Source organism: Rattus rattus, chromosome 2, assembly GCF_011064425.1.
Source record: "Rattus rattus isolate New Zealand chromosome 2, Rrattus_CSIRO_v1, whole genome shotgun sequence".
Lineage (NCBI taxonomy): Eukaryota > Metazoa > Chordata > Mammalia > Rodentia > Muridae > Rattus > Rattus rattus.
In genome coordinates this window covers 228547482-228571870 of record NC_046155.1, presented here as the reverse complement: position 1 = coordinate 228571870, position 24389 = coordinate 228547482, and the positions used below count along the sequence as shown (strand labels likewise).

Genomic DNA, 24389 nt, shown 5'->3' with positions numbered 1-24389 from the left:
AATACCTGCATCAAGTCTGGATTTTTCCCCCCCCCCCCGGAGCTGGGGACCGAACCCAGGGCCTTGCGCTTCCTAGGCAAGCGCTCTACCACTGAGCTAAATCCCCAACCCCAAGACTGGATTCTTTTTAATTTATTTTATTTATATATTGTTTTGCTTTGTTTATGGGATTAGATTAATCAGAAATTTTGGTTTTAATGTCTCTATTTTTCTTTCCTCCCCTTTGTTCGGTGTTCAAAAGTTATTTCGGAAGAAAAACTACTGCAATACAGGTAATTCTTCTAGACAAGATTGCATGTGGATGGGAAGGGACGTGGTAGCCAGTCTTGCATTTTCAACTATTTAGAAGATTGTAGGTACAAGAGAATGTTCAATAGTTCCTCTTGAAGGAACAGAGATAAAAAAGCAGGCCGAATGTGCTGGGACAAGACAGTGCAGGGCTTCCGCGGTCGCCATCTTGTATTCTTGCTGAGTCCATTTCCAGGTTTAACTAGAACCTCATCTCCCTGATAGAGAATACCATGGAAAACGACCTAACTTTATTCTGGGAACCACAGGTTGCGATCTCCCAGCTAACAGTCTTTGTTAAAACTGCTTGTTTGTGCAGACCATCACCATGTAGCTAACCATTTGTCTTAACTGCCAGTTTATGTGAAACTCCCTCCTCCTGGCAAACCGCTTAGCTTCTGTTATAATTGTTTGCTTTGAACTGCTTACTCTGAAAAGCTCACCTTGCAGTTGCTGAGCAAGATGCCTGGAAGAGGTCTCTGCTCCGAAAATCCCTGTGCTCTGGACACTCCTACACAGAAACACTCGGGTTTCTGCTGCAAAAAAGACTTTCAATTGGCTACACACTGTGACTCAATGGCCATCTTTGGTGAGCTCCTCTTAACTCAAGAGAAAAGGTTGGGGGCATTTAAAAGACCTCTCTGGACTTTCCACGGTGGAATACAACAGCCAGAGAGCTGGGAAAGGTGTGACAACCCTCTGAGCAATAGCTTCCTGTCCCTAATGTGATGGCTAACATTGTTTTAAATCTGTGCTTGATAGAACTATAAAAACAAAACCCCTCTAACTATAAGCCCCACTTGCCCAAGGACAGATAACTTCCTAGAATGCAGGGGGTTTGGGGGTGGTGGTAGTTGTTTAAGAACAAGCTCGGCTGTCCAACTGCACAGGATAGATGCGGGAATTTTATAGGCAGGAAGTACGTCAGCGTTATTCTTGGCTCTGATTGGTCAAAGTCAGGAAGTACAAAGTCTTGTAGGCTGTGACTTTATAAGCCCCTCCCTCATTCAGCACCATATTCTGAGCTTGAGTCTTGAGTCTGGATCTGCCCAGTATCCATGGTCCTGGCCATTATTTAATAAAGCTTGCTTCAAATTTGGCTCAAAAATTGTAGCAATGGTCTTGTTCTCGTCCCGTGAAGTTATTATTTTCTGGAGGCAGCAGACAGATAAGACCATCCACCCAATTTCTAAAGCTGGACCTTCACAGCCGAATGGCCATCTCAGAAGAAAGGCACCTTGAGAAGTTCCAAGGCTCTAAGGTGTGCTTTTGGCTTCAAGAACTATCAAAGTGAACTGCTGTGTGAGAAAGGCAGCAAGCATCTTCAGAGACCTCACCTGGTAAGTCATAATTTTCTGTGACATCTGGTTCTGGTGGGATGTCGATCTGGGATAAGGAGGGACTGATGAGACCCAATATACCCTTCCATCGAGGGCATAGAGGGACATCGCACCAGCGACATGGGGTTCATGCTTTGGTTTTGTCTCTTGTCTTTGGTTATCTCTTGTACTTTCTGTGTTCAGTGTTTATTGGTTTTGTTTTGTTTTATTTTTTGTTGTTGTTTTTGTTTGTTTTTAATATCTCTACCAGCAGCTACTAGTCCCTCTTTTCCTGTCTCTGAACTGTGGGTGCCCACGATTTGCTCTGCTGCTTCTCTGCCTTCTATATACATTCTGCCTTCTATATACATTCTGCCTTCTATATACATTCTGCCTTCTGTATACATTCTGCTTCCAACCAATTTTCCAGCAACAATCTAGTTTTTCATTGTCCAAGCAGGCTGCAGCAAACTGGCAGAACTGAGGAAATGGATTAATAATTTTAATTAAAACAAACTTTTTTTGCCAGACACGGTGGTTGGTGTACACCTTTAATCCCATCACTTGTTAGGCAGAGGCAGGCAGATCTCTGAGTTCAAGGCCAGCCTGGTCTACAGCGTGAGTCCCAGGATAGCCAAGGCTACACAGAGAAACTCTGTCCTGGGGGTTGGACTAAGCATTGGAGAAAACAGACTTATTAACCACAAGGACTTGTTCTCATCCAAGGATGTGAATGACAGACCCCAGGTCACAGGGAAGGTTGGAGTGGATGTTGTCTAACAACCTGGTGATCTTTTTGCTATTCTATGGAGCCAGCCTTCCTGACTCCCCCAAATCCTGGATATTAGGCCTTAATCCTGAGCTCTGTTGCTCAGTGAATAGAACCCATCCTTTTGGAAGAGATCCAGTGTCCAGCAATTAAAGAGATTGCATCGTCCAGCAGTTGGATCTGTATTACAAATCTGTTTCGCAGTCAACAGACTCATTCTTACGTAGAGGTCACACAGGCTTTACAACTTTGCTAAGGAGTTTCTATGTAGCTCTGCCCAAAGCTTTGTTGTGATGATTGTTCTTTTTCCAAACTTTTACTGTGTTTATATATGTAAGAAAAATAAACCCTGAGGTCAGACTCTGGAAGTTTTGACCCAGTGCCTGAAAAGGTAGTACTGATTCTCAAGTTTCATTCTTCACCTCTTGTGGTTCATTTCCCTGTCGGCCCATGAAGCGTAAGGCAGGGTGCAGCAGGGTGGGAGAGTCCCCTGCAAAAACAAGGAGTCTGTTCTTTGAAAAAATAAACAAGGTGGACAAACTTTTAGCCAAACTAACCAAAGAGTGAGAAGACCAAAATTAATAAAATTAGAGATGAAATGGGAGAGATCACGGCCCTATCAATGAAATTCAAGAAATCACTGGAACATACCTAGGCTATGTGTTATAAATCAGCCTGCCCTCAGGGACTCAGCACCAGCAGCTTACAACATCACCCACCATTGCCAGGCCCTGCACATTTCTACTGTCGCAAATTGCGTATTTTCCTTATGCAACATGCACTCGCTCTCTGTCCTCCATTCATTCTCTCTCTCTCTCTCTCTCTCTCTCTCTCTCTCTCTCTCTCTTTCATGTGCCCCATTCTGAGAAGACCTTTCACCCCCTCCTCCCCCAATACCTGCAATAAATCTCTCAAGTAAGCTCTATCGAATGGTGTGATCTATGCAATATGCCTTGGCCCAGACCTGCCAAGGTACCTTCGGCCGCTTAATACTAACACTATTTCTGACTCTCTACCCAAAGGCCCCAAGTCAACCAGTCCCAGACATTAGAACATAATAACCCCAGTCGTTATTTGGAATCAGCCTAGGTGTTTGTCAGGGAAATGTGGTATAAACATACAATGGAAGTTTAAAAAAAACATGTGATCATCATCATCACCATTGTCATCATTACTGTGTGTGCACACGTGTGTATAAGCATGCATGTGTGTGGTTGTGTGCACAAGTGTGTGTGTGAGTGTGTATGTCTGTGTGTATGTGTGTGTGAGTGTGTGTGAGTGTGTGAGAGAGAGAGAGAGGAGATGAGAGAGTGTGTGTGTGTGTGTGTGTGTGTGTGTGTGTGTGTGTGTGTGTGTAGGACAGAAGGCACCTCTATGAAGTTGATTCTCACTCTTCACCATGGGTTTCAGGGATCAAACACAGGTCGATAGGCCTGGATTGTAAGCACTTTTATCCATTGAGCTATCTCGCTCACCCTCACCATTGAATATTTTTCAGCTATAAAGAAAAACTAGAGACAATCATATGATATTAATTAAGGCAGATTGAGGAAAGCACACAAACATTGCATGTTTTCTCTCACTTGCACTTCATGGACTTCACACACAGAAACATAAAGCCACACATGTCTGCATGACACGGAAATAGAAGCGAAATTCTCGGGGGGGGGGGACAAAGAAAATTAAAAAGCAGGCAGGGAGGGGTGAGAAGAGGGGCAGGATATATCAAAGTCCACCGCACAGTCTGTATGGAAATGTCTTTACGTAGTCCAAGTACCATGTTCGATGGATACACACCAATGGAGAGAAAAAAAAATCATATATTTTAAAATTCTCAAAAAAAGACCCTTCTGCTTTTTAAATCACTGTCATTAGATGATTTATCTCTATGAACGTGTGGTTTTAAGATTACAAGAGGCCTTAGAAAGTAGCAACTCCACAGAAAAGATACTGCCCTCTGGAGTGCCATTAAATACTACCAACAGGGCATTCTAGAATCCTGAAACTCTACTCTTCTTCCTTCTTCTCCTGGCCACGGGAACACATCCTCGGATTGATAGTCAACCCCATGAGTCAACGGTCTGAGGAAAACCATGGATGTAATCAAACTCCTAGCTTTAGAGACAAAGACTGTCAAAGCTGGGGAAACCCATACTGTCACCACACCTGCTACTCCCCTTCCAAACTGTGGCCCAGGACCCCTCCACCTGCTTCCTTCAGGTTACCATACACAGTAGTCCCTGAAGCAAAACAGGACCTTCTGTGCTAGACTAGCAAGGTCTTGGGTTTTTTAAGACTCCACAGCAATTAACTTTCTACTAAATTATTGGAAAACAGGCATTTGCTTTCAGATGCCCAAGGTCATGGGGATGAGCCATAGCTCTCACTTCTACCAGAGATCAGGACAATTGGAAACAGAAGTAGATTCACCCCCACACCTGGTCAGGACCCCCTCCTCTCCTGTGGTGCACTGCTCTGGCCCGAAGCCCAAACAATGGCAGTTAAGAGCAGAAAGTGGCCATGCTGCTTTGTGGCTCTTCCACAAGAGGAGGAGGGTGAGGATCAGTCACAGTGTGGGCTTGGTACCATGACTGGTTCCAAAAGGACCTAAGTTGTTGATCACTGGAATAACTTAGAACACCCAACTTCCGAGCGTGTTCCTTACAGTGCTATATTATCTTGTAAATGCAGGGGACAAGGGAAAGAGAGAAATCCAAAACAGAGCAGCATCTTCTGTGGGAAGAATGTGTTCCTAATTCATCTCAAAAATAAAGAGAAACAAGATTTACCAAAGGATGTGTCTCCCCAGCCCTCCTCCGGACCAGGTTTGGAGGTGAGGTATTTCAAGAGATTGGACCCTCTAAAGCAGAGGTGGGTGGCAACCCTTTTGGGAGACTCAAATGATCCTTTCGCAGAAACATAGCTATTTACTTATATTACAATTCACGACAGTAGCAAAATTACAGTTAGGAAGGAACCACCAAAATAATTGGGTCAGCACATGGGGAACTGCATTCACAGCATGAGGAAGGTGGAGAGCCACTGCTCTAAAGGTTCACACATGGTAGACAAGAATTTTACCGCTGAACTATATTCCCAACCATACCCTCCTCCCCCCATTTTTTCTTTTTGTTCCAGAACATCCTCTCTTAAACAGAAAAGAGGGTAAGAGCGGGGAAGGTGTGTGTGTGTGTGTGTGTGTGTGTGTGTGTGTGTGTGTGTGTGTGTGTGTGTGTGATCAACAGGGCAAATACCTAGAACTTGTCCACTGCCAACAAGCCTTTGTCGATCTAAGGGCGACAGGGTAAGCCAAAAAACACACGGGTTAGGTAACTTCACATTTCTGGGTTACTATGGTTTCTGTATTGAGAGCCAAGTCATAAAGGAATTTGCATACTTCCCACTCTATGGGTGTGTTCCTGTGAGCGTCACACACTTACATGCGTGCTTAAAGGTGAGAAAGCAGGCATTTGCAGAGTTGAATGCCAAGCAGTGGCATAAAATAACAGCTCTTAAAAACTAACATATAGGTATGTTTTGCCTGCATCTACCTCCGTGCACCATGTAAGGGCCTAAAACGGCCATTATTAATCCCACCGCGCGGTTCAAAGCACCTAAGGGCCAAAGAATTAAAATGGAAATGAGAAAAAGAAAAAAAAAACCTGCTCAAGTTTTGATAGAGCTGTGACTCCTCTCTATCCAAAGCCTCCTCCTTTCTGAACATGATGTTTCTGACACTCTATGACGAATACTGTTCAAATAGCTGAACACAGGAAATGACTTATCTCAAAATACTTGTGTTTTTCTCTTCACTAAAGGTCATAAAAGTCATCCTTACTGAACTAGGAAAAAAAAATCAGTGGTATTCCATAGAAACGGCACAGTTGACTGCGATCCGCTCCTTAGAACCTCTGTCGGGGCTGAAGATGTGAGTCAGTGGCAGACACAGCCTTAGCGCACACAAACCCGGGGTTCGATCCCTAGAACGAACCAGACAAACACAGCACGAAGCCCAAAAGCCACTTATCCGGCAGGTGACATAAGAACCACTGAGCCACACAGCCCCAACTTAAAGCAGCCTCAAGTGGTTTGGTGTGTTGGGCTCTACATTTATTCCAGCCATTATTTGGTTCTTGGGTAAAATTTGCAGTCGCCATTTCTGGAGTCACGGCATCGTGCAGCCATCTTTAAAAAGAAACAAAAAAACATGAAGCCGTACTTGAAATGTAACAACCAATTTTACAGAGATAGCTGAGGACAAAGGAAGTCTCTGACCTAGAAAGAGAAACAAGACACTAACTAGCAAACCCTCAAAAGAGAAAAAGAAAAAGGTCTGGGCTTCAGGAATATTACAACGAGCAAGAAGCCTGCATTCCAGCTGGACACAGCTAAAGCTGTGAATTAATCTCAGGTATTAATTCCGTGGAGCTCTAAAAATCCCCAGAGGTGGGAGTCACACAATTATCCCTGTGCACATAAGAAAACGTTTATTGAGCTGTCATACTGATTTTATATTACTTACTGCGCTGGCTTCAAATAGCAAGGAATAAAAAATAAGATGAAGACATCAGTGGAGCTGCCTTTCCCATCCCCTCCCCAGAATCTATGCTGAGTATTGGAAGCCAATAAAGCAGGGTTTACGGTGTGAGCGGAGGGCACTCAACATAACAAGTGTATTAAAGCCAACAGCTCTGTGTCGGTCTGAATAGGAATGGTCCCCATAGACTCCTGTGTTTGAATGCCTATCCCTTGGGAGTGGCCCTGTTAGGAGGCATGGCCTTGTTGGAGTAGGCGTGACCTTGTTAGAGAAAGTGTGTCAATGCAGAGTTGGGCTTTGAGATCTTATATATGCTCAAGCTATGCCTAGTATAGTACACAGTCTCTCCACGATGCCTTCAGATCAAGATGTTGAACTCACAACATCTCCAGCACCATATCTGCCTGCAGGCCTCCATGCTTCCTACCATGATGATAATGGACTGAACCTTTGAAACTGTAAGCCAGCCCCAGTTAAATGTTTTCCTTCATAAGAGGTGCTTTGGTTATGGTGCCTCTTCACAGCAGTACAACCCTACGCCAAGCTCCTTCCTGGGAGCCCAAACAGAGCACCAACGGAAGGCGTGAGAAGGGAAACAGGAAGTCCTGACCTCACCCCACCTTCCAGGAGATTGATCACAACACAAGGCAGCAGGTGAGACATGCTAATTCTTCAGAAAAGACAGTGGAAGAAAAACTAACAGGAGGTCAGAGATGCTCGCCCGGAGAGCTCAGCTTCCTAAGTAGCCAGCATAGAGGCATCAGAGACGGAAAGGCGGAAAGTGATAAAAGAAAGGTGATTCAGTAGCTACCAATGGGAAGTAACAGGCAACTAGTGTAAAACCTGACAGACCAAGAAGTGCCAAATAGCTGTACCTTGTCGTCTTATTTAGGATTCCATTGCTGTGAAGAGACACCATGACCATGGCAACTCTCACAAAGGCAAACATTTAACCGAGTTACAGTTCAGAAGTTTAGTCCATCATCATCACGGTGGGAAGCATAGCAGTGTGCAGGTAGATGTGGTGCTGAAGGGTAAGCCAAGAAGAGAGACACTGGGCATGGCTTGAGCATTGGAAACTTCAAAGGCCACCACCAGGGACACACTTCCTCCAACAAGGCCACACCTCCTAATAGTGCCACTCTGTATGAGCCTTTGGGGTCATTTTCACTCAGACCATCACACTTGTCTTCCAAAGATCCCATATGATTTGCCTCACATTTCCCTTATTAAGTGTTTAGGTTCGTTTATAAAATAACAGATTCCATTGTGACATCATCATACCTTCCTCGCATTTGCCGCCTCCGTGCCTTTAGTCCTTTTGCAAGCACCCTCCCCCAACAAACACCCTGCCTCCTACTGTTGTTACACAAACACTTAGACATTAGTCCTGCGCATGAGGGAAAAGTATTCTGTTCTATCCCTGCTCCCGTCAAATATGGCTGTTATAAACCACACAGATTGCAGTTCTGATAAACAACACTGAAGTATACGTCTAAACCTTCTTCTTTTAGTGATTGACATTTTCGAAAACTAGTAAAAAATTGTTTTAAACTTCTACAAAATTAACAATGCTTCCTAAAAAACGATCATGATCTTTCAGCAGACAGAAGCATGTATAGGAAATGTGGTTGGTATGAATTTACCCTGCACATCACTGCACTAGGTATGCAAAATAAATGACTGCATGTGAATCCTAGTTTTCCAAAAATGCTGCGTATTTCCTTGATAGCTTCATGGTATGCTTTAGAAAGGAACATAATGTACCAAAGCTTTTATCCTGCCAAGCTCATCAGCTCCATTCAACTGAACATATATGAAGACAAAATACATCCATTGTACACAGTCTGCTTTCACACTCCTTGTGCAAGACAACAGTATCCTTTGTGACATCTCTAAAGTAGCCAAGTGGTGACCGTACATGAGTTATCACATATCTTGTACATATGCATATGGTATACATGTGTGTATGCGTATTCACATGTATGTGTACACTGTGAGGGTGAACATATATGTGTGCGTGTAGAGGCCTGAAGGTTAAGCATCTCCCTGAATCGTGTTATATTTTGTTTACTAAGGTAATATCTCTCGATGAACCCAGAGCTCACAGCCCTGGGATTCCTGCCCCTTACTCTGAGTGTTGGGATTGCAGGTGACCATAATGCCTGCCCAGCTTTTCCATAAGTTTCCACTGAGCCAGCAGTTTTCAACCTGTGGCCTGAGACCTCTTTGGAGTCACGTATCAGACAGCCTGTATAGAAGATATTTATACTACAATTCATAATAATAGCAAAGTTACAGTTATGAAGTAGCAACAAAGATAATTTTGTCACTATAAACATGGAGAACGGTGTTAAGTCAAAGCCTTAGGATAGTTGAGGACCACTGGGCCATCTCCGGCTCAAGTTAGCATATACTCAGACTGAAGTGCAGATAATCAGTGTTTATTACTCATAATGATCTATCACTAGAAACCAGTACCTCTGAGGTTCTTTTAAAAAGGCCCATGTTTCCACAGTCAATTGTTAGGATTTTATTTGGGTTGTCTGTCTATCGGTACACTACACTTAACACTTTGGAAACAGCCACTATAGAAAACTAACTCCTTCCTCCTTGGAAAGGGTGGCACAGAGAATGTATCAGAAACATTGTATTTAAATCAGCCTTATTCTTCCCAACCCCAAATTGAGAGCAAACTCTCTGTGTTAAGAGTCTAGTATCCAAAATGCATAAATACTTACAACTGAAAAGCAAAAAAGAAAAAAAAATGAAGTTGCAAAAGTAGTGAATAGATTCTTGTCAAAAAAAAAAAAATGCCCAAGAAACTCGGGAAAGCATCCAGCATCCAGTAAGCACTAGGAAAATACAAAATACAACCACAGTGGTACACTACTTCATACTGGCGAGACAGGGCAACAATTTTTTTTAATGGAAAAATAAGTGTTGGTGAGGATGTTGGGAAACTGGATCTATACATCACCAGTGGGGCCATGAAGTAACACAGCCACTGTGGAAATTCCTCAGTGGTTAAATACAGAGTTACCATGGGACCTAGCAATTATACTCTTAAGTACACACTCAAAAGGATGGAAAAAACAGTATTCTAGAGGGTAACAGTGTCTGAGTAGCCAAAAGGCGGAAGCAACCTCAACATTCATTAATAAGTGAATGGATACACAAAATAGGATCTTATGTACAAAATGACATACAACTTTTGAAACCCAGCTATGAGACTGTGTATATGCTGTAATATAGATGAGCCTGGTAAACGTTATGCCTGGTAAAAAGGACCAATCACAAAGGACTACACATTATATAATTCCATTTCTAAGAAAAGGGCCAACAGATAAAGGAAGACCAGTGGTTGCTTGCAGCTGGGGCAATGGGGTCCCATCACCACTGGGGTGATAAAAGCTAGGCACCCTTCCTTGTGGTGATAAAGATACTCATAAAGTAGTTGTGGTGACTACACATATCCGAAGAATACAGAAGATGGTTAGCTGAAGCTGAGAACTGTTAACGATTTTAGTGGGTGAAATTCTAAGACTCATGAATCATATCTCAGTAAGTGTCAAAACCTGAATCGGACATCATTTGGAACTGTCCTGAACGGTGACTGCATTTTGCTGATGTTTGCAAGTAAGAATTCCCAAATCATGTTACTCATTCTACCCTATCTCTAATAAACAAAATGGTCTACGTCACTGTTGGCTTAAAAATGAATTTCTATAAGACAAGAAATATGGGCAAGACAATGTTTATTCATGATTGCTGCATTAAAAAAAAAAGCCAAACAACTAATAATTCTAAAGGCTGTAATTTATCAAATGAGGTGCCCTTTCCCTGTCTATCACCAGATGCCATTGGTACAGCTGCAGGGAAAATGGTTTCCCCTCCTTAAGCACCCCTCTGTCAGGCAACAGATACTGTTTCTCTCCCGAATTTAAAAAGAAAAAGAAAAAAGTCTAGCTTCATTGTTTCTACTTTCTCCTCTACAGAACCAACTAGCGTCGTAAGCCTAGATAGATGTGAGGCAACGTGAAGAAAGACAGTATCTAGAGAATCCATATTTGTGTGTGTTTTGGAACAATTCAGACTGAGACTAGCCTACATTAAGAACAGTTTAGCCAGGCAGAATGCCTCCCACCATCCACGCTCTGTGTTTACAGAACAGGCTGCCACAGTTTGATGCCTTTTCCCGTCTTCCTTCTAATACAGTGCTTCTGTGTCCCCAACCCACCCTCTGAGATGAGTGTGCAGCTATAAACAAGAATCTCATTTTTCCATGTCAACAATTTCTATTGATAACCTCATATTTTATGCATTCGTTCCCAGTTGACTGTGTACAGCCCCAAGTATGGTATTTAAGCCATGTGCGATAGCAGAAGAGAAATAGAATTAGGTTTTGAAGGCTCAGAGAAACTGTTTCGGTAACAGATCGGGACCTCTATTTTCACATGTTCCTTTACATTTATTTTAAAAGTGAGGAACTTCAAAATTCAGTAAAATTAAATTACATCTTTTTTTTTTCCTGACTCTAAATTCCCAGGCTCGTATATAATCCATGTAGAAGTTGGCAATTCTGAGAAAAAGCATTATGTCTCCATTTAAAATGCTATAAATTAGAAATGGGAAGGGAAGCCTATCTACTGAAGATCAATCCAACAAATTTAGCTCTCATAAAGGCTAAATCACATCTCCAAGGCTTGATGATAAATCTTTAGCGTCTGCCAGTTATACAAGATCGGTAGTGAACCATCTGGCTTATTCTGTTTATATCAATCTAAATAATGTGTGTCCAAGTTTTTGATATTTCCACAGCTCAAACATAATGAGACTACTGCCAAGCAGACTGCATCACATCCTGATTCCGGGGCGGGGAGGGGGGAGAGTCATTTTTGTTTTCTATAGAAAAACCTAAGCTTAAATGCAGAAGTGGGGTGATCTGTGTGTGGTGGCACAGGCCTTTAATACCAGCATTCAGGAGGCAGAGGCAGGTGGAGCTCTGTGAGTTCAAGGCCAGCCTGGTCTACATAGTGAGTTCCAGGTCAGCCAAAGCTACAAAGTGAGCCCCCATCTCAAAAGAAGAGAAAAAGAAAGAAAGACTTTCAGGTTGCCAAAGCCACACAACGGTCAAAGGCATTTGCTGCACGACCCTGGAATCTGAGTTCATTCCTAAGAACCATATAAAGGCAGGACTGACTTACAGAGTTGTCCTCTGGTCTCCAGGGCACCTACATGTATGGACGCAGGCGTGCACACACATGTGTGTGCGCATACACACACCATACACTTTTTAAAAACCTTTTCGCTGAGTTAGAAGAATATGAGCTCTCGTCCTTAAGTAGTGCATTTGCTGTACTTTACCCCACTGTCTAATTCCCCTCCCCCAACTTCTTTCCTCTTTCAAATTTACTGCAGCAGAAAGTTCACTTTAGAAGAACAAGACTAGAGAACTTGCTGACCGGGAGAAGTCCAGACAGGAGCCTAGCATAATCACCTCCAGAGAGGCTCAGGTCCTATAACTCACAGAAGCATGATGAGACCCACAGCCAAGCCTTAGGTGGAGCTCGGGGAATCCTGCTGAAGAAGGGAAGGAAGGATTGTAGGAGGCAGAGGTGTGAAGGATACCACAAGAAAGCCCATCAACAAGCCTGGACTCATGGGGGCTCACTGAGACTGAGTGATGGTCAGGGAACCTTCATGGGTCTAACTGAGGACCTCTGCATATGCTATAGCTGTGTAGCTTGCTGTTTTTGTGGGACTCCTAACAGAGGGAGCAAGAGCTGTTTCTGAAACTTTTGCCCTTTCCTCCTACTGGGTTGTCTTACCCAGTCTTGATATGGGGGGAGGGGGTGCCTAGTCTTATTGCAACTTGATATCCCTAGGAGGCCTGCCCTCTTCCCAAGGGAATGGAGGAGGAATGGATGAGGAGAGGGGAAAGACTTGGAGGAGAGGAGGAAGGGGAAACTGCAGTCAGGATATAATACATGAGAGAATAAATTAATAAAAAAGGAGGAGGGGGAGAAGAGCAGTAGCAGCAGGACAACCACCAGCAGCAGCAGCAGCAGCAGCAGCAGCAGCAAAAACAACACCCTCTGTCTTCTTCCCAAAGCAGCTGGAAGAATCCTTTGACCCTGTTTCCTCATTGCACTGAAGGGAAAGCACCCTGTCTCCTGTCTCTTTCCTCCCCACACCCTGCTCTCTGGCTGCCCCACTTTGCCCACCCCCTCCATGCTTCTCATAATCTCAAGAAGTCTGAAGCCAGGTGAGACTGCAGCTGCCTCTCCCCTCCACTCTGAAACAATGGGCCGGAAGCGGCAGAGCAATTGGATTTGTATCACTTGAAATTAAAAATGAAACCACGGTTATGACCTTGAAACATCTTTATAAATCCGTTCCCCTCCCACCTCCCTTCCTCTCAGATAACCTCAATGGCTTCTGAAAGCAATGGTTTACTGCCGAACAAGAGGCTTTCAGGCCTCAGCCAGCCATGGTAAGATCACCTGAAGTCTTGCTAAGGTGAAGCTTGCCGTGCCCTGGCTGAGGCTCATTCAGGAGAGAATCTGAATATGTAACAAATTCCCAAGGGATGTTGATGTTGCAGGTCCATTGACCAACACTTAGAACCAGAAGCCTATGCACAGAACTGTTAGTGGAAAGACTGGAGAATTACAGATCCACTGTCCCTCACCTCTGGCTGCCATGCTGTCTGTGAGGGACCAGTTTTGATCCGAGGTGGTATGACAGCCATTAATGGTATCGCTGTATGAATGTGAGATGTTCCCAAAGGCTCATGTATTTGAACATCTCCAGCTGAGGATGCTTTGGGGGGAGGTTGTAGAAATCCTTGGCCATGGGGCCTAGCTGGCAAATCCAAGCCACGAGGGGCAGGCCTTTGAAGAATGATAGCCAGGCCTTACTTCTGGTTCCCTGAACACTTGATGAGCCTCCCCCACAACCAACTGAAACCGTGAACTGAAGATCAAGTCCCGCTCCCCTCAGTAGCTTGTGTCGAATACTTTGTTGCAGTCATAAGAAACATAAATAAATAGGAAGGTAAAGTCTGAACAGACCAGTTGCTTCAAGTGTTTGTTCCCTTCTCTGCAGGCCTCACAGGGAATTCAGAGTTAAAGAATCAAGAAAGGGAAAGCAAAATTGTACGTACAGACCTGAAGATCATTGAGCCAGTCAGCTGGTGAGAATCCCCAGCTCCTGTCCCCATATTTGTATTTTCTCCCTTGATCCGCCCAGGGTGCCTTTCACTGGGCACTGGAATCAGACGGCTATGGAGGTAGCACCTGCTTTACTCTCTACCCACCCATCTCAAGCAGCTTCAGTGCCAAGTCTTATTTTAGCTCACAATTTTGGAGTTACTGATCCATGACTGACTGATGCCCATTGCGTTGGGCCTGTGGTGACCTAGTATATCATGCAGGGAGCGTACAATGAAGGAGATTTTTCCACATCCTGCTCGGACACTGAAAGAGGAAGAGACAACCCTCTTGGAGGGCACACCACTCCCCAGTGACCTGGCCTAAAACATTCCCATTAGGTTCCCACTCTTAACGTCTCCACTACCTTTCAATAGCACGTTAACCTGAGCAATGGCGGCCAAGTAACTCTCAAACAGGAAACGTAATGATGACCCAAATATCCAAAAGTATCTTCTGCAAAGAACGTGTTTAATATATTATCTTGATCTAGAAATACTGAACATTTTTACATTTGAGGAAAAAAAATAGGATTTTTAACTCACAATCTATCCTGTGTGGTTATGCTCTAAAATACAAAATGTAAAGAAGAATGGTTGGCCAGCAAGTCTAAAAATAGCTTGCTTGGGCTGATATAGTTAAGAACATACTTTATTAGGTCTCACCTAATAAAGCAGAGAATGAACAGGTGACTACCATACACACCAAACTTTCCTGATGCTACCTTTCAAACGCCCTGGCTCCTCACCCAGGCCTGGGTTTCCTTTTTCACACAAAGGGTATCAGAACCGCAAAACTGTAAGAGCTGGGTTCAGGTTTGAGGGAAAAAAGGTTCAAACCCTAATTACACCGAGAAGAGTCAAAGCTGTTAAGTTTGAGCAACCGTGCTCAAAGCAAAGCACTCCTGGGAAAACATGGGGCCTTCCAGCCCCATACAACATAGGAGGAAGCTCTGGACCCTGGACCGCCACACTTAACTTAAAAGAGCTTTTGGTGGTGGGTGGTGCACAACAGATTCTATGGAAGAGTAGCCCTGAGCTTCAGTGCTTCCCAACAGGAGTGGACACCAGTTCCTGATAGTGAAGATGAAGTGACCAAGAGCACGAGCGGGCGTCTGAAAGCAGGAAGGAAGTTTCAAGATTCCAAAACGTAGAACAGAGAATGAAGAGGTTACTCTCACCAATAAAAAGGGCTATTAACCTAAAACCATAAAGCGGGATGCTGAGAATTACGCTTCAGGAATCTGACCAAGGCAATATTTTCTCTTTAATCTTCCACAGAGGTTCCTGTGAAATCACAGTGCCCCCAATGTTTTTCCTGAAATGAAATTTTAACTTTAAAAAAAAAAATCCCAGCTTCTGTCCGAGGAAGCAATACTATTTTATCAGTTTACACCACTCCCAAACACTTTATTGGTGTGGTTTTTGTGGCTTTCTTGGTTCTTTTCCTTCCAAACAGGCCTGCTGTTACTAGACGTGTGGCTTCTGTGAGGAAAGGGACCTTTGAGGTAACTGTGAGTCGCCAGTTTGGCCCATTCTTGTCCCAGCACTTTGATGGAGTCTCCACCTGAACTGACTCTGGGCCTGCAGACGGCCATTGTAGCTTCTTCCACTCAGATTTACCACCTAAGAGACAACCTCTGCACGACCTCTTCTGGCCACAGAAGTCAAGGTATTTACATCCTCCCTTAGCCAAGGCATATGAGCCAGCATCATCCCAGGGACCTGGGCGAGTGCAGGCCAAACCTTGGCACTCAGAATCATGGATGAGAGAGCAGGGAGGTCACACCTCACTGAAATCTGTTTTCTTGGGTTCCAACCTCTTCCTTATTCAGCCACGAACCAAGAAGAAAAAAAGTTGACCTGAGACACATACATGGTGGAAGTCCGACAGGTCACAGAAGGCGACACAGCTGACTGGCACCTAAGGACAGCACCAATTTCTCCCGCACTCTCGCTGCAGTCCGCGGGGTGCGTGCAGGTGCTGCCAAGGAACAAACCAACCTAAGGATGGAATCACCTGGGCCAACTCACAAAAGGGGAACCCACCGGATGGAATAGCTAAAAGTGACTGGGAAACGGGGCTAAACCAACCCACACAACTCAGAAAGCCAGACGGGACAGGATAGTAAGTCTTTAACCACATCACAGAGACTGTCCACGCACCGCCAGGCCAGTGTACGCAAAACACTCATAAACATGCTCCTGTCTACTCTGCCCCAGTTGGAATGGCGATATGGGGACAGGTACGAGACGTCAGGACTTGGGACACCTGCCCGGCGCCCCGCGGCGCCTGCGGACTGCCTGGAGTGCAGTCGGGAGCAGGCGCTCCCAGCTGCCGCACGCAGGGATGGATGCTCGTTGGCATCCCACCTGGGGAGTCTCAGGGACCGTGGTGGCCGTGACAGCTTTAGAGATTTCCCCACTTATCATCCTTTCCCCGGGTGCCCAACTTTGCGGGGTCCGGCGCAGTCCTTTCTTACCCAAATACTGCCGCAGGTCGAGCAGAAAACGAGGGGGTCCCCCGCTGAGCTGGTAGAAAAGGGAGCCCAGGCAGAAGACCAGCAGCGTAGCCATGCAGAAACCGTAGTCCCGGAGGGAGAAGCGCAGGAAAGGCAGCAGCGGGATCCGGCGCTTGCAGCTGCCCAGGCACGGAGGGGCGCCCCCCACAGGGGCCCCATGGGGCCAGGGATCCGCGCCGCCGCCGGGATGCTGCTGCTGCTTCTTCTTCATCGCCCGCTCCGCCGCCTCGCACAGCCCGCCCGGGCCAGGAAGAGGTCACCCATCCGCCGCCAGCCGGAGCGCCTGGCCGGCCGTCTGCACATGGAGAGGGACGCACTGTGGGCAGCCGAGTGGGGGCGGGGAGGGGCCGAAGTTGCCGGGCTCAGGGTACTCTGCTCATCTTGGTCCCCACCGCTCGCTGCGGCCCCAAAGGGCCCAAGATGTTCCGGGCCCCGCCGTAGAGGGTAGCGATTGCAACCCACGCCCGTCGCGCGTCCCACTAGCAGCCCCGTGTCCCGTGGCAGCCCTGCGCCCCAAGTCCCGCCGCGCCCCGGGCTCGCTCCCGGCTCGCCTCCAGCGCCAGCGTGGACCCCCCGGGCTTTGTGTGGGTCGCGGGCGGCGTGTTTGGTCCCGGCTCAGGCTCGGCTAGCTCAAGGCAGGGAGGATCAGGAGGCGGACACCACCCTCTCGCTCCACCTCCTTGACAGGGGCTTCCCTTCCCTTCCCTCCTCGCCTCTCCTCCCCTCCTCTTTCTCTCCGGCTCAAGGCCGCCGGCTCTCCTCCCTCCCCACACTCCCCTCCCTCTCCACCCCGGGTCTCGACGCTGGACTCGGTGTCACGTTACGGCTTCTGCTGGGGCGGGCAGGGAGGGAGGAGGGGGCCGAGGATCAGCAACAAGGAAGAAAGTTTCTGGGTGTGTGGTTTGTCGTCTCCCCCACCCCCGCCTCCCCCTCCATTCTCTACAATCTGGTCTCGGTTCCTGCGCTACCAGCGACCTCTTGGGGCCCCGCTGACTTCGCTCTCGTAAACAGTCGCCGAGTTGGAGGATTTGACTACGTTTGTCTTTTCATTTTGAGAACTTGATTCTCTTTCTATATCCCAAGCGACCCATCTACCAAAGGCCGATACAGTGTGCTGGGATATGGGTTCAAGACCTAGCCCGGACGGTAAAAAGGCAATAGGTAGGTTTTTTAATGAAACACGCCGGTCAGGGCCAGGCGGGTAGCGCCTGCACGCCCCTGGCTGAGAATCAGAGGGCGCTTTTTTCTTGCCCTCCCTGGTCCTACAAGCACTCCACTGGAAACAGGGGTACTAAGCTGACTCCAGGAAGTCCTTATAGCAGATAGAAAAAGTGGATGCTCTGTGCACTCAGGTACCTGTTTCGCTATCTCTCTTCCCACCGCTAGGAAGTTTCTAGAACTTGAGCTTCTCAGACACCTATGGAGAAAGGGACTGGTGATACTTGACAGTGCTGCTCTATCAGGCACACTTAACCTTTTTTTGTTTTGTTTTTTACTAATCACCAGCTACAGAAGTAATATGGCCGGAGAGTTACATTGTGTTTCCAGTGTCCCAGATAGTTTTTCTGTGACTTTAATAAACACCATTGGCCCAAAATAACATGGAGAAGAAAAGGATTTGTTTGGCTAACCAGTTACAGTCCATTATGGAAGGAAGCCGAGGCAGGAGGAACCTAGAAGCAGGAACTGGAGCAGAAACTATGGAGTAATGCGCTTACCCGCGGCTTCCAGGTTCACCTTTCTGCTGTCTTTCTTACACATCCCAGGCCCACCTGCTTAGGAATAGTTCAGCCATCTGTGGCCTGGCCTTCCTACATCAACTAGCAATCACGAAAATGCTCCCCGGATATAAGCAAAGACCAATCTGTTGGAGACAGTTCCTCAATAAGGTTTTTCTTTTCCAGCTGCGCTTTAAGTCGGCAACAAACGTGACATTTAGTGACATAAGAAGGTAGAACGGTGAACAAGACAGATATATTAATCACTGCAAGGTGGCACTGGCCAGATTTCTTCCTGGTTTCCCTGCAATTAGAAAAGAAGACCATTTAGCTCCGGCCACATGATTCTGCTACCTCTCATCTCTGATCCCCAACTCATTCTAAATATTCCAGTAATCAGGAGATGGGGGACGGGTCGGTTAAGAGCCTCGTAACTCCAGGACTGTCTTCCTGAAAACTTTTAAAACCTTGTCCCTCCAGAGATTATTCCACAGAAAATTGAGGAATGGGACGCTGAGAGTAAGAATTCAAACTGAAGGGCAGAACGCAAGCTGGTTAGTTTTAAATGTCACAGTCACAACCTAGAATCGCAGGAAAGAACCTCAATTAAAGAATTGCCTAGGGCTGCAGAGATGGCTCAGCGGTTAAGAGCACTGACTGCTTCCAGAGGTCCTGAGTTCAAATCCCAGCAACCACATGGTGGCTCACAACCATCTGCAATGGGATCTGATGCCCTCTTCTGGTGTGTCTGAAGACAGCAACAGTGTATGCATATACATTAAATAAACAAACAAAACTTTAAAAAAAAAAAAAAAGAATTGCCTAGACTGGATTCGTTGTCTGTTATAATGTCGGAGGGTCCGGCCCACTGTGGGGGAACCACACTGTTCCCTGGGAAGATGATTCTGAACTGTATAAAGGAGCTCGTGAAGCATGAGCCCGCAAACAACATTCTGTTTTCCACGGGTCCTTGCCACACTTCTTTGGCTGTGAAGTGAGGCCGCTGGTCTTACGGAATAGCAAACAGGCCTGCCTTCCAGTTCCTGTCTCGAGTTCCTTCAGTGAGGAAATGTGATTTGAAATTGTAAGCCAGATAACCCCTCTCTCCCTAAGGTTGCTTGTGGTCAAGTTATTTCTCAGAACAACGGGAACTCCAGCTGAACAGATGTGGCTTACCCACGACCTAAATTAGGAACTTCCGTTCACAAGCTAGGACATAAGGGAAGACAACGTGAACCACAAGCCAGAGAGTTATGAGGTGGGCAGCACCACACACGGCTACACTCTCAAAGAGTCGCTACTGCATGGGAACAAACTGTCCCTATCCTGAATTCTCCTGGCCACTTTCTAAGGTCTAGGTATGCTGTTTGGGATGCCAAGGAGCAAAGAGCCCTTTGTTTGTCACGAGAACTCCTAAGTGGGGTGCTAATGGCCTGCTTCACATTTACTCCATGAAAGGGAGATTTATCTGGATTAATGCGTACACTTTAGAGATGTGACTGTCCCTTAGAGAATTACGTCCATCAGTCATTGCTCATTAGTGTGAATTACTTCCCTCAGTACAACGAGCGGCCCAGAATAGACTCCCAATTAATAATTGCCGAGTTGATAAAGACAGGCCAAGGGATGGGAGTTGCCAGGCAATCTTCCTAATGTTTTAGAGACCTCCTCTGACCATCTGGTCCTGAGGCAGAGCCTGCGGTCTGAGCAACCATTGCATGAAAGAACGTGCGTTGAGGCCCTCTGGGTTTGTGATCCCACCCCTGGTTTCTGGAGCCAGCTGTCAACATTCCGTGGTGGGGAAAGGCCCACTTGCTCTAGGCAATCTGATTGGGAAGGAGACACATTGGAGAAAATAAGTGAATGTAGAAATTTAAAAAAGAAAAAAAAAACCAGCAGTGGAGGTGGAGTCCAGCAATGTAGCTTAGTGGTCGAGCCCTTGTTCTCATTCACACAATGCCATGGGTTCCATTTTCAGTATGAAAAGGGTAAAGCCTGAGGACCTAAGTTCAAGCCCCAGAACCCACATAATAGAAGACGGACATGGCAGCATGTATTGGTAATCCCGTTCTGGGGAGGTGGAGACAGGTGGATCTCTGGGGCTTGCTGGTAGCCAGCTCAGCCTACATGTGAGTTTTGACCCTGCCTCAAAAGACAAGACAAAGCAAAAACCTAAAGAGAAAGGAGAAAGAAAGAAACTAAGAAAGAAAGAAAGAAAGAAAGAAAGAAGGATAGAAAGAAAGAGAAAGAGAAAGAGAAAGAGAGAGGAAGAGAAAGAGAAAGAGAAAGAGAAAGAGAAAGAGAAAAGGAAATGTTGGAAGGAAGGATGTGGGGCAGCAGGCTGTGAAAGATACCCTGATTCCTGGTCAAATCTCCAGAAGACCCTAAGGGATGGCAGGGGCATTCCCAGTCTCCCAGGAGATCAGGCCCCTCTCACATAGCTACAGCCCCCACAGCCCCCTGTAGAGAGGTTTGAGATAGATCAGTCACTTAGGGCAATGCACCAAGCCCCTGCTCCACAGGTTACATAGGCTCAAGACAGATCAGCCATGGAGAAGCAGGGTCATGCCCCCAAATATGTGGATGAGGTATTCCTAGCTCACAGGAAATACCTGCTGTCAGATGCTGACCCATCCAGAAACTATATTTAAGAATCTTATTCAGAAGGATTAAAGGTGTGCAGGAATTATTCCATCATCTGAGAGCTTCTGTCATAAGAGCTATAACACCACCACTTGGGGGAAGAGATCTGCTCTCCCAAAGGCACTGCCAGAAGCTCCCCTGAACCCTTCGCCAGCTAGTCAGTCTCCTGTTGGCTCCGCCCAGCTAAAACCTAAGCGGCAATGGAGGCAGCAGTAGAGGTGGCAAAAGCAGGTCCCTCCTCTCTGCCTGAGTTCTCTCCCCTTCACCTGAACCCTCCCACCTCGTTGTACCAGAGATCTCTGTGGAAAGCCTCCAGTGGAAGCCCAACAGAAGGAAGGAAAGAAGGAAGGAAGGAAGATGCACAATGATTAAACAGGACAGAAGTTATCTTCTGATCTCCAAACTTATGGATACACACATAATCACACATCTGTACACACATAAGCACACACACACACACACACACACACACACACACACACACAATAGCAAAGGTATGAAGAACAAGCGATGACAGGAATTGTGCACTGAACAAAACAGATCTGATCTTTTAAAGTATCATTGGCCTAGGCATCTTTTAAAAACTTACAGAAAAGAAAGATGAGCAATAAAGAAGTCTCATATGGGGGGGGGGGAAATGGTTTGTATTTTTATCCAAGAGAAACGGACCTGTCTCAATAAAACTTTCTTCTTCAAAGTCCCTTAAGTGATTTTTCTAAAAAAATTCAAAGGTTTATTTTAGTAAAGGGTACCTTTATTTTATTAATATTCTCATAATTTAATATACTATGATTGCTAGTCTTGATTGTCAACTAGAGGGGATTTAGGTTGGTTGTCTAGGAAGCAACCCTTTGAGTGTGTGTGTGTGTGGAGAGACATTTAAGAGAAGCGGAAAGATCCACCCTAAACATGGGCTGGGCCATCTCACCAGTTGGAGTCCTGGACTGAATATAAAGGAGAAATGGAGTCCAACACCAGCATTCATCTCTCTCTGCTTTCCTGACTGCGGATGCGATGTAACCAGCCAGCTACCTTAAGTTCCCACTGCCATGCTTCCCCCACCATACAGGACTGTGTCAAAGTCTGAGCCAACATAAAGCCATCCTTCCTGAGTTAGTCTTGTTAAGTGTGTTTTACAGCAATGAGCCTATATATTCCCCAACAATACTATCCTAGGCTTCTCCACTCCTTCCCTCTCCACTGGCTTCTCCTGTTTCCCACCTTAGTTGCTCATTCCTGTCCTTGGGCCACATTAGACCTCTTCCACCAGATGACAAACTGTGTCTCCAAAGTCTTTCAACCACAGCATCCCACATAGCATTCCTCCTGGCTTTACTCCAGAGATTTCTCGGCTTTCTCAAGAACCCTCAACATATTGTCCTTTACTCACCAGAATCTCTCCTTCCTTCTCCTCCTGGCTTGAATCCAGATCAAGGATCCTGACCCCTTCTGACCTATGCTTTCCCTTTCAGAGTCCATGCTACAGTACTTGCAGAGGAAACTAGACTCAGTTAAACACAACGCTACACCTGAATTGGATTGCAGAAAAGCATAGAGCTGCTTCCTGGTTTCTTTTTAAACTTCCGCATGCAATGAATGAATGAAATGGATGGATGGATGGATGGATGGATGGATGGATGGATGGTGAGTGAATGGTGAGTGAATGAGGATGGAATGTGAAATGAGTGAAATGAATCCCTCACTGGCTCCCTGCAACTAGAACTTCAGCAAGTCTTGAGATTATGGTGGGTGTGAACCCATGGCACTTTGCTGGGTGTTACCGACACACTCCTGCTAGGAATGAGGGAGTTGGCTCTTGGCCAGGCTCCCTGAGCTCTGTCTCTGGATGACCATGGCGTCGTGCTCAGACCCCTTTCTAAAGTTTCTCTGAAAATAGAACAGCTTCAGGAAAGTCTTGGTCAAAAAAATGCCCCAATGGAAAGTGGCAGATCATAAGACAGACTGGGGAAATAGGGCTTGAGACAAGGTGCTGAAGTCATTGGGACACTATCCTTGGTAAACATTGGCCTCACAGAATGAATTAGCTCCTGTGAGTTGTACAAGAATGAATCTGGGCCCCGATTCTCTCTGTCTTCCTTTCTCTTCATGGAATCTCTCCTAGCTTGATACCTGATGAGGTCCAGTCAAGAAGGGACTGAACCAATGGAACAACCTCATCTTAGTAAACTAAATTTATACCTTTTCTTTGTATCCAACCTTGGATACAAAGTTCTTGGATATATAGTTCTTTCCAGTAAACAAACTAATTCAAAAAGAATTTATCGGAATTCTTGATTCTATTTTATTCAAATGAACGCTGCAGAGAAAACAATATTCACACCAGCTAGATAGGCATGAGTTAGAGATTTTTGGGAATAAACCACATGCTCAAAGAACTATTAAGTGTTGACATGATTTCCTATCCTGGCATCCATGCTGCAAGTCTAGTTGTTACAATGTAATGTTGACTTCCTGTCTCTAAGCGTCCTAGAGCGGACACTTTCTTCTAGAGTGAATTTTAACTAAAATTCTTGGTTGCATTTGTCTAAAAGCCTAATGAATTATCTAAAAGATCGATTCATTTGTAAATTTATTTTTAAAAACATAAAACTGTTACCACCCTACAGGCAGTGGGACCTGGGAGAATGGAATCAATAAGTGAGGCAGACTAAAGTCTCATTCAGTAGCCAACTTTACTTAGAGCATCAGACAATTTATGCTCTGAGGGTTGAAGTCGTTCACCTGAGTAAAAGTTCTCATGAGTTCAAGCTGTATTCAATTACAAGGATAAGGTTGTGTCGAGCAAATCACATTTTTCTAAAAAGGCACATAAAGCATGATTTAAACATTTAATTGAACAACAGCAGCAAGCAATAATATATAATCTGAAATAAATTCACTCCTGTCTGCTACACCTGGGAGGAACATGAAAACGTATTCCAAGAACAGTTCTGAGTTTTGAAGAAACAGAGGTCACAAGACTCTTGTTTCCTTAGATATTCTCGCAAGTATTCATAATTCTCAAATGACTCCATTCTTGGACTATGTTCCAGCAAGAAAACCTTAACGACACATCTAAAGGCTAAATGTCTTACCTTAATTCGTAAGTATTAGATCATTTTATGGTATTAAATTGTTGTTTGGTCCAAATTTTTACATGTCTGGGCAATAAAAGTCTTCCACTAGTTTTCCAGTTCATCTAGCTCTGGTTTGCTAGCATTTCCGGAGGTCTTAACCTGAGTTATCAGGCTTATCTCTTACTGATAAAAGTTCTTTATTAGACTTAACCTGTCAATATAAAATCAGTTTACTCCTTTAAGTCACATAGCACATAAATAATTAGTACTGGAAAGTGGCTGGGACTCTTGAGCAGAAATGTG

The 24389-nt window shown here is 45.4% G+C and overlaps 1 protein-coding gene across 2 annotated transcripts in view; it reads right to left on the bottom strand.

Annotated features, from left to right (window-relative positions):
* Positions 1 to 17300, bottom strand: part of Ust (uronyl 2-sulfotransferase) — a 296926-nt gene extending 279626 nt beyond the window's left edge. Inside the window, exon 1 of one of the 2 annotated variants that reach the window (XM_032894994.1) lies at positions 16610 to 17300. In XM_032894994.1, the coding sequence (XP_032750885.1) occupies positions 16610 to 16859 (250 nt within the window). In that variant the 5' untranslated portion in view covers positions 16860 to 17300. The remainder of the gene's footprint in view (positions 1 to 16609) is intronic. The other variant, XM_032894995.1, reaches the window with a different exon arrangement.
* Positions 17301 to 24389: the final 7089 nt, after the last annotated feature.